The 19118-nt window shown below is 34.1% G+C and overlaps 1 protein-coding gene across 3 annotated transcripts in view; it reads left to right on the top strand.

Annotated features, from left to right (window-relative positions):
* LNPK (lunapark, ER junction formation factor) overlaps positions 1-19118 on the top strand; it is a 78530-nt gene that overhangs the window by 34103 nt on the left and 25309 nt on the right. For all 3 annotated transcript variants that reach the window (XM_044913336.1, XM_021703366.1, XM_021703365.2), the window contains 3 exons: positions 1642-1682; positions 8403-8486; positions 8569-8620. In XM_044913336.1, the coding sequence (XP_044769271.1) occupies positions 1642-1682; positions 8403-8486; positions 8569-8620 (177 nt within the window). The remainder of the gene's footprint in view (positions 1-1641; positions 1683-8402; positions 8487-8568; positions 8621-19118) is intronic.

The following is a 19118-nucleotide window of genomic DNA, read 5'->3' as shown; positions in this document are numbered from 1 at the left end:
TTGATAATGATTCTTAATGAATTCAACCTAAGATTGCAAGACAAAACAGTCCTTATGTGCAAAACTTATACTGCTATAAAGTCAATTAGAAAACAAATATCATTGTAATGGCACAAAGTAATTTTTAAAAAAGACTGTGAAAAGTTAAAACAAGAAGCAAGATCTCCATTCCCCCCAGAAATTTGCAGCAAGTACATGATCCAAGCTCAAACGATAGTTCCAGCGGTGTTTTTCACACTTGATCTTAGCCAAAAGAGAAGCAATCCAGCAGTGATTTTCAGACTTCAAGAAGTACAAAGGAAATTTCCATATTTCAAAATCCATTTTAACTGTACAGTTGAGGGGCTTCCACTTATCTTCAGTTGGAAGTGATTAACGTGCAACATAATGATAAGAAAAGGCAAATATCAATAGAAGAATTAAAGAATTCTATAAATGCCTTCCAAACAATGAATACTCAATTAAAATCATGTGCTTGAGGATTGATTTCAGTATTTAGCAGTAGCTATATGTGTGAAAAAACATTTTCAAAAATCAGATGTGTCAAATTGTATGACAGATCAACATTAACATATTAATATTTGCAATCAGTTTTGATGATAGGGAACACTAACTTTGAACCTCATTTAAGTGAAATATTATCTACTCACCAAAAGAAAATAATTCTGTTCTTTTCAGTGATAGACCTATGTTACAAAAAATTGAGCTCAATTATTATTGCATTTGAATTTTCTCAATAAAGACTTGTGGAAATTTGTTTACTCTTTTGCTTTAAAAGTACTGATTGGTTTTGCCTTTTGGCCCATAATGCCTAAAATATTTACTGTCCAGCCCTTTATAGAAAAAGTTTGCTGACTTCTGGATTAAGGGATAAATATTTGGTTGGTCTTCTCTAACTGTAGATGACTATTCTCTTTAAATAGATGTTAGCAGACTTTTTTTTTTTTCCCTTTAGTAGTAAGTCGGCTAACACATTAAAAACTAAAATATTTTGAAAAATTATAGTAAAATCTTTGTATAAGTTTGTATTTGGATTTTTACATAAATAATATGCTTTGATTTGGGTATTCAGATGTTTGCTACTCTAGAACTTTAATGAAGAAGTAATAATTTTATTTATAAATTTAAAAATTAATAATTACTTATTCTATTTGATAAAATGTTTAGGTCTTTTTAAATTTTGGAAGTTGTTTTATTCTGTGGGGTGCCTGAGTGGCTCAGTCGTTAAGCGTCTGCCTTCGACTCAGGTCATGATCCCAGAGTCCTGGGATCGAGCCCTGCATCCAGCTCCCTGCTCCACGGGGAGCCTGCTTCTCCCTCTCCCACTCCCCCTGCTTGTGTTCCCTCTCCCGCTGTGTCTCTCTGTGTCAAATAAATAAAATCTTTAAAAAAAAAAAAAGAAAGTTGTTTTATTCTATATAAAGTCAATTTTTCCCTACTTAGCTTTGTAATATATATGCAACAATATGAAATATATATGTATAAAGATTGAGATAATTTTTATCTGTACACATCAGGAGAAATTCTAAGGTAAGAAAGTTTTCTTATGGTTGCTTAATATATATTATTTGGCATACTATTTTTAAGGTATCTAAGTATCTTAATATCTGATTTAGCTTTGATTTAAATCTTGTTTTCTAGATGAAGCTCTGGATGATTTAAAATCCCAGAAGAAAAAAATAGTAAGTTAACTTATTTAAAATTAATTTATATAAAACAAATACATAAGAACTGAATAAACAGTGTTTATCTGTTATACAGTATGACCATCCAAGTAACAAGTATGCTGTTAGATAGCATTTTAATGATGAAGCTGAATTATGAATATTTTTGCTAGTTAATAATGATTGACAGGAGGGCGCCTGGGTGGCTCAGTTGGTTAAACGACTGCCTTCGGCTCAGGTCATGATCCTGGAGTCCCGGGATCGAGTCCTGCATCGGGCTCCCTGCTCGGCGGGGAGTCTGCTTCTCCCTCTGACCCTCCTCCCTCTCATGTCTCTGTCTCTCATTCTCTCTCTCTCAAATAAATAAATAAAATCTTAAAAAAAAAAATAATGATTGACAGGAAAAGTAGTTATGTGGACTTTTTTTGAATCTGAGAATCTTTGCAGTTGGAAACTGAGAGGCAAGTAAATGAATCATTGGAGGATTAAATGAGGCAGAGGGTAAAAAGGTAGGTATCCAGATTGATTATTAGGGTTTTAAAAAGGATCATCCATCTACATATGTCACTTCTCAGGTTTTCTGGACACAATAAGGCTAGGTAAGGCTAGGAGAGAGGGAATCAAGAAGATTGGTTGTAAAAGTCAAATTTAACATGAAAAGGCTGAAGGAAGGGGGAAAGAAAGAATTTTTTTTTTCTTTCATTTTCTATCAGCAGGTCTGATCACATGGGTATCTTGTGGGGTCAGATAGATGTGTCCTTCAGATGTTTGGAAAGGGAGCCAAGCATAAGAGAAGAAGAGCCCTAGATATTTAGAGGGTTTTATAATACTCTCTAATAAGTGAATTGAACTTGTGTTTGACTTGAATTTACATATGCTTTTTTACGTAATTATTTTTGAAGTATGAAAATGATAATTGATAACAATGGCTTGTTATGTAGAAACTTATTTAATGAAATTTAATCAGATGCATATGATCAATGTATTTTAGTGTAACATGTAATAAGTAACAATTATGTATGAAACTAATAAAAATTATGAAGGTTAAGATTAATGTAAAAATTGTTCTGTGAGGGCGCCTGGCTGGCTTGGTTGGTCTTGATCTTCGAGTTATGAGTTCAACCCCCCATATTGGGCCTAGAGCTTAAAAAAAAATTGTTTTGTGAATTGGTAATAAAAGACACTGGTCTTGAGGGTTTAAGTGCTTGAAAAATAAAGGAACTTTAATTCTGAGAGGATTTCCTCTTTGAGCTTCTTCAGTGGTCTGTGAGTTATTATCAACATTGCATTGACATTTTTAATGGTCCTGAAACAGAAATATTCCCTTATTTCTTATTATATTTCTTGCATTCCATGCATTATGTAACAGCCAGAAATTCAAAGTGAGGAAATACTAGTGGTTCTCAGTAATATAGAAGTTGTGATGTGATTGGCTTGGTTTGCTGATGTGATAAAAAGAAGAGCTGATAGAGGTGATCGGAGCCAAGCCCCACTTGTACCAAAATGGAGAAATTTTTATTAAAGTAGAAAATAGAAGGAGGAAGACAAAAAAGAAGAAAATTTAAAAAAAATTTAAGTGAAGAGAAGCTGACCCAGTATCAGTGCTATCACATGACCAGAAAGCAGAATCTTGGAGAACAGGTGATTGGGCAAAAACTTAATAAGTAACAGAGCCGACTTGGAACTCTGTGAAAAGACTAGCCAAGCTATTTACTTCTTCTTTAATAGCCCTTGAAGGAATCACAACATAAAGCTGCTTCATCTGGGCCTCACAGTTGGAAAATTCAGTTCAGGGTCAACAGTTGTCTACATCTAAATGGTTCAAGAGGCGTCAATATTACCGAATAGTTTAGTGTGTCATGTATCTTGCAGTATGATTAAAGAAAAATAAGTTGGCTGCTTCAACTCATTTTATTAATTAGGGAATACAATTTGCATTGACTTGACTGTTGTTGGTTATGACTGTTGCTACTGGAAACTAGTCCCTGGCCTTTATTACTCAAGCTCTTAATAGAGCTGCTTTGTTTGAGTTGCTTTACACTTTGTTTAGAACAATAGGTGTTAAGGGTGAGTTAGTAAGGAGTATGGTGCTTGCTGATCATTGTGCTGGTAATGAGAGGAAAAAGAAGGGGCACTACTTTTGAACAAAAGCTAAATGTAATCAAATTGATCTTGTTCATGGATATTTAAGTTTAAACTCTACATTTTTTAGCTTTAAAAATACTTTTATTATTGAAATGCCTGTAGGAAAATAACTATCAGTCTAAAATTATCCAGCTCCTATCCCTCCTCTTTCAATAACAAAATGAATACAAATTACATTTACTACTTGACATTTATTAAAGGTGGTTTTCTTAGGGATGTATCTCTTTATTCTGAATAGATTTGTAATATAATTTGTAATTTGTGTAAGTGTAATTTGTAAGAATGAACGTGAATTATTAATTGATTAAAAAGTTAAATTAGGAAAATTAGTATCTTGACAATGTTTTAAATCAAAAACTTAATGTATTTATTTATTAAAATAAAACTAAGAATTAATCTTTAATTATCTAAAAAACTCCCTAGTTTATTTTTTTATTTTTTTATTTTTTTAAAGATTTTATTTATTTATTTGACAGAGAGATAGAGAGAGAACAAGTAGGCAGAGAGGCAGGCAGAGGGAGAGGGAGAAGCAGGCTTCCTGCGGAGTAGGGAGCCTGATGCGGGGCTCGATCCCAGGACCCCAGGATCATGACCTGAGCCGAAGGCAGCCGCTTAACTAACTGAGCCACCCAGGCGCCCCAAAACTCCCTAGTTTAGATGTGTACATTTTGCTACTCAAAAAAAAATTCAGCTTTAAAAAAAAAAAATTACTGTTTAATAGATAATCCCTTTGCATCCGTGAACATTCCATCAAAACAGTTCAAAATCAAGATCCATCAAAACACGAGTCGAAATTTAAGTGGGTTCATGAAAATGCTGTACTTTTCCAAGAATAGTATTTCTGTTTTTTTTTTTTTTTTTAGATTTTATTTATTTATTTCAGAGAGTGTGTGCTAGTGCACAAGGGGGGGTGGGGGGTGGGAGACGATCAGGGAGGAGGGAGAGGAGAGGGAAGGGAAGGGAGAGAATCTCTAGCAGGCTCCAGAGGTGGGACTGGGTCTCATGACCCTGAAATCATGACCTGAGTGGAAACCAAGAGTCGACTTACTGAGCTCAACTGACTGAGGTACCCAGGTGCCCCTTAAGAATAGTATTTCTATGTGGTAATTCCTTTCTGGCATTTCTCAGGAATTTATGTTTTTCTGAATCCTGAGAAAAATCAGTTGAGAAATTAGGAACATGGGAGGAAGTGTTATAATTCTCTGAGTATTATAGCCTAACAATTAACTACAAATGTTACTGGTTCAAAGGAATCCACTAATGCCAGTTGAAAGAAAGAGCAAGAAATACTGACATGCTGAGCTATAGGTTAATGTGGACATTTGTGGGAACAGGACAGGAGCATGCAGTAGAGAAGTCTTACAATCTAATTAGTCAGTCTTGCTTTTGTGGCCATATTATGTTTTATGGGCCCCGTTTCTTGTTAATGGTGAGTTATTCTTGCAAATAAGTAACAATAAGCTTATACACATGGTATATTTTATGTACAGTCCTGTGAATGACATCCCATGAAATAAATTTTAGAAGCAAAAGAAGTCCTTAAATTAGCAAGTTCAGCATGTAATTCTGTGTAGGGCTGTTGACTTCACTAGTCTGGAAGTTTCAAATGTTATATTTTTATATTACCCAATAACGTTTGCTGCCATTTTCCAGTATTTGAATATTCACTGTAGGCTACAGATCTTTGTAAATACTTTAACAGAAGAAATACAGAGAGAAAAGATGTGACTATTATTTTGGAATACTCCTATGTGAAATCAGAAAATGATGTAAAATCTGAACTAGTAAAAACAATATTGATTTCAGCAGTATAACCAAAATCAGGGTAAGCAGACAGTATTTTCATCATTGTAAAAAAGATGAGTTTAAATAATGCAATGTGTACCCTAACACTTTGAATTGAAGATGCTTTGGGGCACACTCCTAATAATTTGACCAGTCAATATGTAACAAAAGAAATTTTTCTACATCTAGAATATTTGCCACAAAGCAAAGATCAAGAATATTGGATAGAGCAATTGATGTTTTGTGTGTTTTAAAATTTTATTTCAAGAATGATAATTTAAATATTAAATATTTGTAGGATTACCTATTAAAATTAAAAATTTTTTTCTGACATTTGTATTAATGTTCCCTTCTTTTAGTGTTATCTCTGATAAAATGTCTATATCAAGTAGAAATAATTTTTACGTTATTGAAATATATAATCTTGTCAAAATATTGATTCATAATAAACTGTTTATTATTTTCTTTTTTAAATAAAAAGCCCTGAAACTTTTGGTATAATGTATCACAGAAGAACAATTCACTCATCTTTATATCATTCATTACTATTTAAAATTAAAAAAAAATTATGAAAAACACAAAGCAACTTCTAAGGGAATTCTGAGAATGTAATATTTCATTCCTGAATCCTGGGATGAATATGTTGGGTATTTGGAAACACTGCTGTTTTCAGACCCATTCTGAATAATTGGGTTATCACTAAAGATTATGTGTTATTGTGTTAGGTACTGTTATAGGCTCTTTATCTTATCTTATTATATTTAAAGTGCCTAACAGTGCTATGAAGAAAATATTAGTGTATCTGCTTTACAAAAAGAGAAACCGAGGGCAGTGGAATTGCTCAGTCTTTCTAGGTAATTAAGAATGGAGATGTGCTTTGAACCCAGATTTTTTCTGACTTCAGAGTTTAAAGTTTATGTTTTCTACACTGGTCAGAATGTCTCTATTTAAAAGAAGTTATTCACTTAAAATATTGTATGGATACATGTGTTAATTAAGCTATTATGTGAAAAATTTTTGTTAGAAGTGCTAAAGAAAAGGAGAATATATTTACATCTTTTAATGCTTTAAAAAATGACTTTATTGAAGATACTTTACATGAACATAGACATAAACATGAATACTTGCTGAATGATGTACCAAGTGTTGCAATCATTTGATGAAATTGCATTTTGGTTTTGAGTTTTCTGTGTTGTTTTAAAAATCACAGTGTTATCTAATCTTTTTAAGTCTAGCAGTCATCTTCATCTAGAACTGTGCTGTCCACATCAGTGGCCAAAAGCCCCATGTATCTTTTAAATTTACATTGTTTAAAATGGAATAAAACTACAATTGCATCCCTCAGTTGCACAAGCAACATTTGTCACATATGGCTTAGTGGTTACTGTATTGTGAAGATAAAAACCATTTCTATCATTCCATAAAGTTCTTTTGCCACAACATTGGTCTAAAACATCAAAAATTAATTTGTAGAGATCAGGGATTTAGTTCATTGATATTCCATGTAGATTCCATATAGACTATGTAGATTTAGGGATATATGCTATGTCCTTTTTCTATCTTGATTCCCAGTTTTTCTCAACTCTAAAGTGACACTGCAAACCTTTCCTTTACATCAGAACATTAAACTTACTTGTTTTGAGAATTTATCATAGTTTTGAAATAATTAGGAAAATGTTTAGTTTCACTAAACCAAGGTTAAATCATTCATCTAAGCACTTAGCTTCTTAAATGTTGAATTGAGTTTTTAATGAGGAATCCATTAACTACTATTGGGTAGCATATTTTTAACTCTATTTTTTAACTTGGTAAATGTGCTCTGTGTTGTATTCTAAAAGAAATGACCTTTTGAATAAATATGACATTTAATGAATCTAAGTGGCTATCAGGGGCCACTGAGAAGGAAAAGGTCCTATTCCAGTTTTTACAAAGCATTTTCTTCTACACATTAGCTATTCATCATAATACAACTGTCTTGTACTAAAATTAAACTTTTTCTGATACTGGGCCATAGCTGCTAAAATGATAGTTTACTAGTTATTGCTTTTTAAATTAAACCCTGTATTAAGCCATAGAGTGGCTTGAGTGTATTGTAAATAAAATGCCATAATAATGAACTGTTTTAATTATAGTCCCTAGTGTGTGTATAGAACTCAGTTAAATTTTTACTTAAATTCTTACTATGGTTTCTTTCCCTCTAAAGTTGTTTGAATCTAAGTAAAAAAGGGGGAGCTTCAGCTTTTAAAGTCATTTGAGCAAATTCCATGGCTGTTCTCCCAGTTAGTGAGTTTTCACTGCATTTGCAGCAAGCTAATTGCTTCTGCTAATAAATAATCTAAAATCGATGCTGACAGCAGTTAATTGGCACAGAGATTTTATTTTGTAAAGCTCTTGGCTAACGACCTTCTTTAAATTAATAGCATTAAGTGCTATGAGGAAATAAATCTGAGGAATTGCCTGTCATTTGCTTGTCATGTCTAATAACTTCCAATAATGAAGGCTGATAGATTTTTGCACATTCCATTATTAAAGTTGGTGCATGTAATTATTCTCCTCATTATATGTAAACAATTAGCAGTATTTGGTATTTCCTTGCAGTAAAGCTGTTAAATACAAGTAACATATTAGAGGTTAGAAGCCATTTTAAAATCTGGATTTTAATTATTTGAACGTAGGAAGTCTTTGATGCTATCTGGATATATTATATGCTGTTTAAGCATTGTACTTGAACACTTTTGGAATAGGACTTACAAAAATAAGTTGTGTATGTTTTAAAGTGTGACAATTTATGGAAATTTTTGTTCGTAGCTTGAAGAGGTCATGGAAAAAGAAACTTATAAAACGGCTAAATTAATTCTTGAAAGGTTTGATCCAGACTCAAAGAAAGCAAAGGTAAGGCTGTTATATCACTGCTATTTTATTATAAATAGTGCATTATATTAGGTCACTGTAATAATGTTATCGTAATTGACAGGAGTTTGAGCCGCCATCTGCTGGAGCAGCTGTAACTGCAAGACCTGGACAAGGTAAATAACTTTGTAGAAACTGCTGCTGCTGTTGGAAAGATCCATATTTATCCAAGTGAGTTCAAAAGTGTGATAGAGGTGTGTAAAAACTTACGTAGAATGCTTTTATATGAATTCATGTTTGGTAACATGGGTTATGACTTGGAGTGGATGGCAATAAATATATTTCATTTTGATTTTTCAGGAATATGTTGAAAAGTAAAGATGTTATCTGTTGAGATTAAATATGTAATTGGTTTTAAGCTTTTGAAATTTAAACAATTTCACCAGTATTTTGTAAGGTTTTTTTCCCCTTTCAAATAAGAATCTCTTAGAATACCTTGTGAAAATTCTTACAGGGGCACCTCGGTGGCTCAGTTGGTTAAGCATCCGACTCTTGATTTTGGCTCAGGTCATGATCTCAGGGTCGTGATATTGAGCCCAGCTTCCGGGCTCTACACTCAGTATGGAGTCTGCTTAAGTTTCTCTCTCCCTATCCTTCTGCCCCTCCCCTCCATGCTCTCACTCTCTCTTTCTCTCTCAAATAAATAAATAAATCTTTAAAAAATTCTTACATTTTTATGATTTATTTTTGAGGAATTTAATGAAGATTTTTGTCAAGCTTGAAGTTTCTTCTAAATACTTTAGGAAGATAACATAATTTAGAAATTTTGAATTTCTAATAATTTAGAAAAAAATGGAATTACTGCTATATAATAACATTAACTCTCTTTTTGAAGTTTTATTACCAGATTATTAGAGAAACCATCATTATTATATCATTAAATATTATGTAAAAGTTAAAAAGTCATTATTTTAAGTGGCTACATGAAGTAATTCTAAGACTGACATGTGAAAAGATATTTTTGAGTTTGCATTGGCTTTCCTCTTTGTTCTCTTCTCTAGAATATAATAATATAGTTTATAAGGCATTTGTGGTAATATAGAATATATTATTTTTAAAAATGTAACTTTTATTCTTATAAATCATCAGAATTGTAACTTGGTTTATAGTGTTAGAATGACATTTAGAACTTGGAGAAGTCAATTCTTTTATAAATGTCCACAAAGACCATGGGTACTAAATAAGCCATAATAGTTTTAGGTTTTCTGATTGGCAGAGCTATATGGGAAGAATCCCACCCACTCCCATTTTCTGTGAGTAGGATTTGGTTTATAGAAATATAAGCCTGATGTTTTGATGAATGTAAAAGTTTACATATGATTAAAATAAATTAGATACTTGCACTGAAACTCCTGCCTTCATAATCTGTTTAAATTTTTCTATAATTTATACTTTCTAGTAATTTTAAAAAGAGTGGTCCATAGGCCAGGTTTCTATAATTTTTATGGTATTTTGTATAACTGGCACTTACTTTTCAAAAATACTTTATTTTACTTGAGGAAATATATTTTAAAAATGTGATATTTTGCAGAAAGCTGTTGCTGTTACTTAAAAAAATCTGTTCTCTCATTTAAAAAAAGACATATGACCTCTTTACTGACATTCTTAAGTATTTATTAATATTTAGGGAACATAATTTCCTTGAAGAATTAAATTCATTTTTCTTTAGAAGCTTTTGAAACCCAAATACATTTTTTTCCTTCTGATGTCATATTGTAGTTATAGAAAAACCATTGCTGGTCTCTCTGCTCTTGATTCCTGTGGCACTGCTTTTGGATATCCTTTTAGGGAAAATTAACCCTTAGCTATAATATAAATGAATTGTTTATTTAAAAGATGTTTTAAATAATTCTTAGGTGCAAACATCATGGAGAATACAGAGATGAATATAATATGGTTTTTTACCTTAAGCTTGTAAGCTTTTTTTTCTTTAAAAAATATTTCTTCTGGAGTGTCCTATTCTAGTATTACTAGTTCTTCCAGGTCTGTAAGTAATTAATTGGTGTTCGAAATTTTTTCCTTATTTAAAAAAATTCTAGGGGCGCCTGGGTGGCTCAGTTGGTTAAGCGACTGCCTTCGGCTCAGGTCATGATCCTGGAGTCCCGGGATCGAGTCCCGCATCGGGCTCCCTGCTCGGCAGGGAGTCTGCTTCTCCCTCTGACCCTCACCCCTCTCATTCTCTCTCTGTCATTCTCTCTCTCTCAAAAATAAAAAAAAAAAAAAAAAAAAATTTTAAAAAATTCTAAACTATATCTCAACTTCATTCTACTTTTTGAGAATTATAATTGAGTTTTGTTGTTTAATCTTTTCAGATCTCTTTTAGGTTCCTATCATTTTGTAGGTGACTTAGTCATACATTCTATTTATGTTTAAGTTCTGTGTTCCTGTGAATTTAGTCAAATATTTATGTCTTTGCTTGAACCATTGTTCATTCATTCTTTCTTTCCTTCCCCTCCTTCTCCTCTCTCCCTCTCTCTTCCTCCTTTTCTTGTCTTTTCCCTGTTTCTGAACTGAAATAGAAAGAGGGGAAAAAGTACTAAATATGTGTGTGTGTGTAATGCAAGAAAGCTAGTAAAATATATATATGTACTTATTTTACTAGCTCTCTTGCATGATTGCTGAACCAGAACTGTGATTCATGTGTATAAGGTATCTTTTATTTTTTATTACTTAGTGCTAATGATATATATTATACTGAGATTGATTATAAAATTTGAGAATAGTGTTCTTCGATTTGCTTAGGTTTAGCACTAAAAGGAGTGTGATATTTACTGGACACAATACTAACCTGACCATCTCCTCCTTTTTAATAAAGTTAATCTTTTAGAATATTTTTAGATTTATAGAAAAATTGCAAAGGTAGTACAAAGAATTCCCATATACCCTTGTACCAAGCTTCCGACATCTTACATTAACATAGTACATTTGTTAAAATTAATGAACCACTATTGATTCACTATTATTAACTTAAAGTCCATAGTTTATTCAGATTTCCTTAGTTTTTTATCTCATGTCCTTTTTCTGTTTCAGGATCTCATCCAGGATACCATATTACATTTAGTTGACATGTCTTAGGCTTTTTGGCTGTGCCAGTTTCTCAGACTCTCCTTGTTTTCCATGACCTTGACAGTACAGTCCTGACCCCTTTTTATAAGGAATTTTTATTAGTGGTTGCTTAATCTTAGAAAATCAGTGTTATCATTTGATATGAAGGAATAAATGGACATAAAAGGTAGGTATATGTGTATATATACATATTTACATTTAATAGAATGATATCGTACTTCGGTGTTGAGCATTTATTCTAGTTCTGTAGGAATCATAGACTGAGAGTCGGGAAGGCTTTGTCCTTAGCAGATTAAAAAGTAATGAAGTTTGGGGGTGTGCCTGTGTGGCATTGTCTGTTAAATGTCCAACTCTTGATCTCAGCTCAGGTCTTGATCTCAGGGTCATGAGTTCAAGCCCTGTGTTGGGCTCCATGCTTGGCGTAGAGCCTACTAAAAAAAAAAAAAGTAATAAAGTTTGGATTTAATGAAAAAATGGTATTTGCCAGTGTAATTTTCTGAATAGATTCTAGAAAAAAAAGAAATTGAGATATTTGGGGTTGGTAAGAGATTACATTTCTTTTCAAAGTTTTAATTGCCCTGCAGGAATAAATTTGACTTCTGTGTACTAATCTCTGATTTATTTTTTATTTTATTATTATTATTTTTTTCAATAAATGTTTACTTGAGTGTGTGCTCTTTGCCAGGCATTGTTTTAGGCCCTGGGGACATAATAGGGAACAAAACAAACAAAAACTGTGTGTGTGTGTGTGTGTGTGTGTGTGTGTGTGTGTGAAATAGCCATATATATATATTTATATATAAAATGTTAGATGGAGGAAAATGAAATAATGCAGAATAGGGAGTGCCTTGGGTAAGGTGCGTGGGTTGAAGTTTTAAATAAGGGTTATCAGGGAAAGCCACATTGATAAATTGACCAAAGATATGAAAGAAGTGAGGGAATGAGCCATGCAGATATCTGAAGGGAGAACATTGCAGACAGAGGAATTGGCAAGTGCAAAGACTGAGTAGACAGCAGGCCCAGATTGCTCTGGGAATAACAAGACCAGTATGGCTGCACTGGATTGAACAATGGGAAGACTAGTAGGAGGGGCAGTAAGAGAGGAAAGAAAGGATCATACCATGTAGGGCCCTATCGAGTGTAGACCATTGTAAGAATTTCAGTTTTCAATTACTTTAAAAAAATTTGGTTTTTGTTTTGAGCAGAGGATTGACATGATCTAAATTATGTTTTAAAGGGAAGGTTACTCTATTGAGGCTGTAAAGGGAGCAAAGGTAGAAGCAGGGAGACTACTTGGGAACCTATTGTAGTAATCTAGGAAAGCATTGATGTTGGCTTGGACCTTGGACCTTCAGTAACAGTGGAGGTGGTTTAAGAAGTAGTCAGATTCTGCATATATTTTGAAGTTCGAACCCAGAAGATTTCCTGATGGATTGGATATGGGGTGGGAGAAGGAGGAATCAGAGATAACTTAGGATTTTGGCCTGAGTAACTGCGAAGATGGAATTGTCATTTACCAAGATGTTATAAATTGCAAGAGGAACACTTTTTAGGGAAAAGGGAAGTTTGAGGTGATGTGGTGAAGAACAGGGTTTCATTTTGGACATGTACATTTGAGATGCCAGACATTCAAGTAGATATTTTAAGGAAGCAGTAGAATATAAGTCTGGCAAACAGGAATTATCTGGGTTGGAGATTTAATCTGGGTATCATCAATATGTGGTTGGTATTAAAACTGTGAGATTACCAAGGATGTAAACATGGAGAAAAAAGAGAAAAGGACCAAGACTGCCCTGGAGCACTCTAACCTTAAGATGTTGAGAGTAATGAAGAGGAACCATAAAGAGAAACTGAGAAATGGTCAGTGAGAGCAAATCCTGGAGAATGTGGGGTCCTGGATGCTAATTAAAGACAGTGTTTCGAAGTAGTGATCACCTATGAGAAATACTGCCATTTAGTTGAGAGTCGAGAATTGAACATTGATTTTAACAATGTTGAGGTCCATAGTGACCTTGAAAATAAAGGTTTTGGTGGAAGAATGAGGGCAAGAGCCTGATTACAGTGGGCTTAAGAAAATAAGGGAGTAGAGAAGTTGGAGACAAAAGAGACTATTCTTTGAATAAGAGGGAATGGAAAAATGGGTAGCTGGATGGGGAAAGATTATGTGTATGTGGGTGAACATAGGCTGTATGAAAGAAATAGCATGTTTGTATGCTACTGGGAATGGCCTAGAAGACACATAATAATTGATGATGGAAAGAGTGGACACAGTTGATGGAAGACTGTCCATAAGGAGGCAAGAAGGGATAGGATTTAGTGTACAAGTGTGGGGGTTAGCTTTTGATGGGAGTGTGCATAGTTCGTCAATAGTAAGGAGTGAAGACAGAGAACATGGGCAGATACAGGTAAGTGGTGGGAATTGTCTTTTGATTGTATCTGTATTCTAAATGAGAGTGAGAATGGGGAAGATGTTGTTGGGGGCCTGAAGAGAATATATAAAATAAATCTCTGGGGGGTGAGAGAGTAAATGGATTAGGAAAATGTAGGAATGCCAGGGGACACTAATGTCCACTTAAAGTTAACAGTCATGAATTTGGGGCACCTGGGTGGCTCAGTTGGTTAAGCATCCGACTCTTGGTCTCAGCTCAGGTGTTGATCTCAAGGTCATGAGTTCAAGCTCCACGTTGGGCTCCACGCCCAGTGTGGAGCCCTACTTACAAAGAAGGAGAAGAAGAAGGAAGGAAGGAAGGAAGAAAAAGAAAGAAAGGAAAGGAAGGAAGGAAGGAAGAAAAGAAAGAAGAAGGAAAGAAAGAGTAAGTAAGTTAGGTGACAGTCATGAATTTAAAGCATGGTTGTGCATGCTTTCCAGTTGTGTTTAGCTGTATGGGTACAGGCGTGGAGTAGGAAGAGAGTTGGTTTAAACCAAGGTTGGGGTTTTACCTAATGGATTAAATGAAGTGATAAAGGGGCAAGGGAGGTGAAATTGTTCACAAGGGAGTGATTATAACAATGTATTATGGGATCTAAGATGATCATGAGGGAAATAAGGACATGAGAGGAGGATGATGGACAGTCAGAGGTGTTGGTAGTATTAATATAGGGGTCTGCAAACTACAAGATCTGTTTAATATGGCTCTTGACCTTAGAACTGGTTTTACATTTTTCAAGTGTTCTAAAAAATAAGAAAGAAGAATAAGAATATGCAAGAGAAACTGTATGTGGTCTGCAAAGCCTAAAATATTTACTATCTAACACTTTACAAAAAAAGTTTGCTGACCCCTTTAATAACAGTGGATCATAGATCCTCTTGGAATTGAAAGAATAATAGAGGAATTAATCTGGAAAGGTAACTGTGGTTTCAGAGTGGGATGCTTGAACTTGAAAAGGTGCAGTTATCCTTAATGGCAAGGTTCTAGGATTAGGTTATGACTATAAATCCTTAACAGACTCTCCTATATTTGTTTCAAAGGAAGCTATATATGCATTCTTTTTTACCTTTGTACATAACCCTACATCTCTACTAATGAAATTAACAAAAGAAAAGTCAATTCTATTCTCGCACAGCTAAATTTGAAATCAGTAAGTATTGCAGAAAAATTTAATGGCTCTAGAAAATGGATTATAATTTATTAAGTAGGTTTTTAGAGTTTACTCACTTGTGTTCCATGGCGTATATGAAAGATTAAAGTAGAAATCACTAATCTTTTTTGATCTTGATAGCAGAGGGAATGATACTTCATATTTCGCTGTTTTGGGGGATGTATGTCTGATTAAGAAAATCTGGAAAACACTGGTAAAACAGTAAAACACTGGTAAAACAGATAATTCACTTTTTTGCGGTGTTCTTTACTTAAGTGTCATATCTATACTGTTACAGTTATCTATTATATAACAAGCCACCCCAAAACTTAGTGGCTTAGAACAATATTAATTTGTTTTGCTCATGAATTTGCAGTGTTGGCAAGTTTGGTAAAGATTGTTCATGTCTGCCTCACATCTCTTGGAGCTACCTGATTGGGCCTGGAAGATATACTACCAAGATGGCTTATACACATGGCTGACAAGTTGGTGCTGGCACTTAGTTCCTCTCCACATAGACTTCTCTCATGGGGTCAGTTGGACTTGCTCCAATGTGGTGACTGGGTTCTAAGAGCAAGCAGCCCAAGAGACAGAAAGTAGTCCGGAAAACTGGGGCACCTATATTCTCTTGGTTAAATGGTAACAGAGCACAGATTCAAGGGAGGAGATATAGACATCCTCCCTTCCCCATTTGATGGGAGGCAAATCAAAGAATTTTGGACCTGTATTATAAAACTGCCACATGTACCTTAGTACAGGTAACAAAGGCATTTAGATCCCCATCCATTTTTCAGTGTTCTTCTTAAATGCCACCATTACCATGAACCCTCCCTGTATCCCATCACAGAATTTAATCTCCCCATTCTTGGACCCTCCACGGTACTTTGTTGGTTCCTTTTTTTATGGCACTTACCTGGTGTTTCATGATTTTGTGTTATCTTTGCTTGCCACCTCTATATGCAACTCTGCATTCCATTCAGTAGTGCCTTGCTCAGAGTGGTTGCTTAATAAATATGTTGAGTTGAAGGAAATAAAAGAAAACTTTTTTTTTAGAATTATCGAATTTTATTTAAATGTTGTAAAGTACTAATTTACCAAATGGGACCTTGATGAACTGCAAGGTACAGGTTGTTTAAAGTCAAAAGAGGTAGGAGACAAATTAAAGTAGAAATAAATCATCAAGGTGATGAAAAAAAGTAAATGTTGAGATAAAGAACTATAAAGCAAAACATACTCTTTTTTTAATTGAAGCATAATTGACATACAACATTAAATTAGTTTTAGGTGTACAACATAGTGATTTGACGATTGTGTGCATTACAAAAGACTCTCCAAGCTAAGTGTAGTTACCATCTGTCACCATACAAAGTTATTGCAATATTGTTGACTATATTCCCTATAGTGTACTTTTCATCCCAGTGACTTCTTTGTTTTATAATTGTAAATTTATATCTCTTAATCCCCTTCACCTATTTTGCCTCCCTGCCCCCATTCTCTGGCAACCACCAGTTTGTTCTTTGTATTTATGAGTCTATTTTTTATTTTGTTTGTTCATTTGTTTTGTTTTGTTTTAGATTCCACATATAAGTGAAATCATATGGTAACTTGCCTTTTTCTGTATGACTTATTTCACTTAGTATAATACCCTCTAGGTCCATCCATATTGTTGCAAATGGCAAGATCTCATCCTTTTTGATGGCTGAGTAATATTCCGCTATATGCATATGTGTGTGTATGTATGTATGTATCTATTTATATCACATCTTCTTGATCCATTCATCTGCTGATGTGCACTTAGGTTGCTTCTATGTCTTGGCAATGATGCATTGAACATAAGGGTGCATATAACTTTTCAGAAAATTAGTGTTTTTGTTTTTTTCTGGTAAATACTCAGAAGTGGAAGTTGTATGGTATTTCTACTTTTAATTTTTTATTTTTTTGAGGAACCTCCATACTGTTTTCCACAGTGACTGCACCAATTTACATTCCTACCAGCAATTTACAAGGGTTCCCTTTCTTCCACATCCTTGCCAACACTTGTTATTTCTTGTCTTTTTGATACTAGCCATTCTGACTAGTGTGAGGTGATATCTCATTGTGTTGATATTCATTTCCTTGATGATTAGTGATGTTGAGTTTCTTTTCATATGTCTGTTGGCCATCTGTATGTCTTCCTTGGAAAAATGTCTACTCAGGTCGTCTGCTTATTTTTAAATTGGATTATTTGTTTATAAATAATAATAAGCAAAATATATTCTTAATTTAAAAAGCAGAAGAATGAAATAGTAAACTAGAGGCTGGCAAATGGTATATGTGATTAGCATATTTTCTGCTTGAAGGTAACTTGTTTGTATGATCTGAAGTTAGGCTGAAATTCTCAATGTAGCAGGCAACACATATTTAGCTGATGAACAGTCTTAATTCTATCTGCATCTTAATTCCCCTTGTATGTAGCATAACATACATAGGTTCTGAGGATGAGGATGTGGACATGTTTGGGAGGCCATATTCTGCCTACTGTACCATCTGAGTTGGGTAATAGGCAGTTGGAAATAGTTGCATTGAAATGCAAGAGGAAAGTAAATTTATTTCATACATGTTAAGCTCATACTCTGTGCTAATTACTTGTCAAATCTTGGGGCTGCAAAGATGCAGTTTTTCTCTAGGAGCTCTTGGTTCAAAAGAGTACGCACACGTAAATAATCTTAACATACTAAGGACTGCAGTGAAGGTAGGTACAAATCATAATGCATTATAAATTTTAGTAACAATTTGCTTTGAGAATGTATTGGGAAAGGACTCTTCACATGCAAAGATAAGAAGAGAGAAACAAGTTGGTACCTTTAGGGACTGCAAATAGTGCTATATGCCTGAAAAAGGGACGTAGTGTTTATGTGAGGGAGGGATAATTATGAAATATTTTGTATGCAACATTATGGAGTTTGGGACTTTATCTTATATGCAACACGGAAAGCCTCTGGAGGCTTTGCATTTTAGAACACTTTTTTTTTTTTTTGGTAATATAGAATGGATTGGAGAGAGCAAGGCTGAAGACATGGAATTGATTAGGATATGTTCTAATATAGGAAAGAGGTAAAGGCCTGCACTACATAAAATTGTGGCAAAGGAGTTGAAAAAGAAGAGATTTAAAAGATAATTAAGATTTAAGAGTAGACTGACAAGATTTGCATAGTGGGGAGTGGGAGGAGGGGTCCAGGCAACTGGTTAGATGTTGGTGTTTTAAGCAAGATAAGAAACATAAGAATTGGAGTAGTAGGTTTATGTAGAAAACGATGGATTTGCTTTTGGCTTTGTTGAGGCAAGTGACATCCAGGTGGTATGGTTTATAGGTAATTGATTATTTTATATGGAGCTCAGGAAAAAGGTTAAGGTTATAGGTACAATTAGGAATCATTGGGACTTATAGATGATAGTTCTTCAAACCATGGGATTGAATGAAATTGCCCAGGGAGAGAAAATAGAGTAAGAAGGCTATGGCAGAACCCCCGGGAATTAAATTTAAGGGTAGAGGGAGAAAGGAGGAACTCAGGAAAAAGAAGGAATGATTAGAGCTCAAAGCAGAACTAAACTGGTGTCTAGAAAGTTGAAGTGTAGTAGGGATGGCATCTGCTGTCATAGTCTGCAAAGGGTCAAGTTAAGTAGAAGACAAATGAGGTCATCAAATCTGATAGGTTGCACAGAGTTGAGGGCAATGTTGTAATAAAAACTGGGATTTGTGTCCTGCCTCCATCTCTTATTTACTGTGAGACTTTTGGCAAGTTACTTAGCTTCTGAGCTTTGGTTTCTTCTTTTGAAAACCGAGGGTTGGAATTATCTCAAAGATAATTGTTAGGTCGAGGAGTGAAATGTTGGGGAAGTTTCTTTCTTTTTCCTTTCTTTTCTTTTTTCTTTTTTTCTTTTCTTTCTTTCTTTCTTTCTTTCTTTCTTTCTTTCTTTCTTTCTTTCTTT

This window comes from Neomonachus schauinslandi, chromosome 3, assembly GCF_002201575.2.
Source record: "Neomonachus schauinslandi chromosome 3, ASM220157v2, whole genome shotgun sequence".
NCBI classification, from domain to species: domain Eukaryota; kingdom Metazoa; phylum Chordata; class Mammalia; order Carnivora; family Phocidae; genus Neomonachus; species Neomonachus schauinslandi.
Note: the sequence above shows the minus strand (reverse complement) of the source record. Positions and strands in the feature narration are given on the sequence as shown.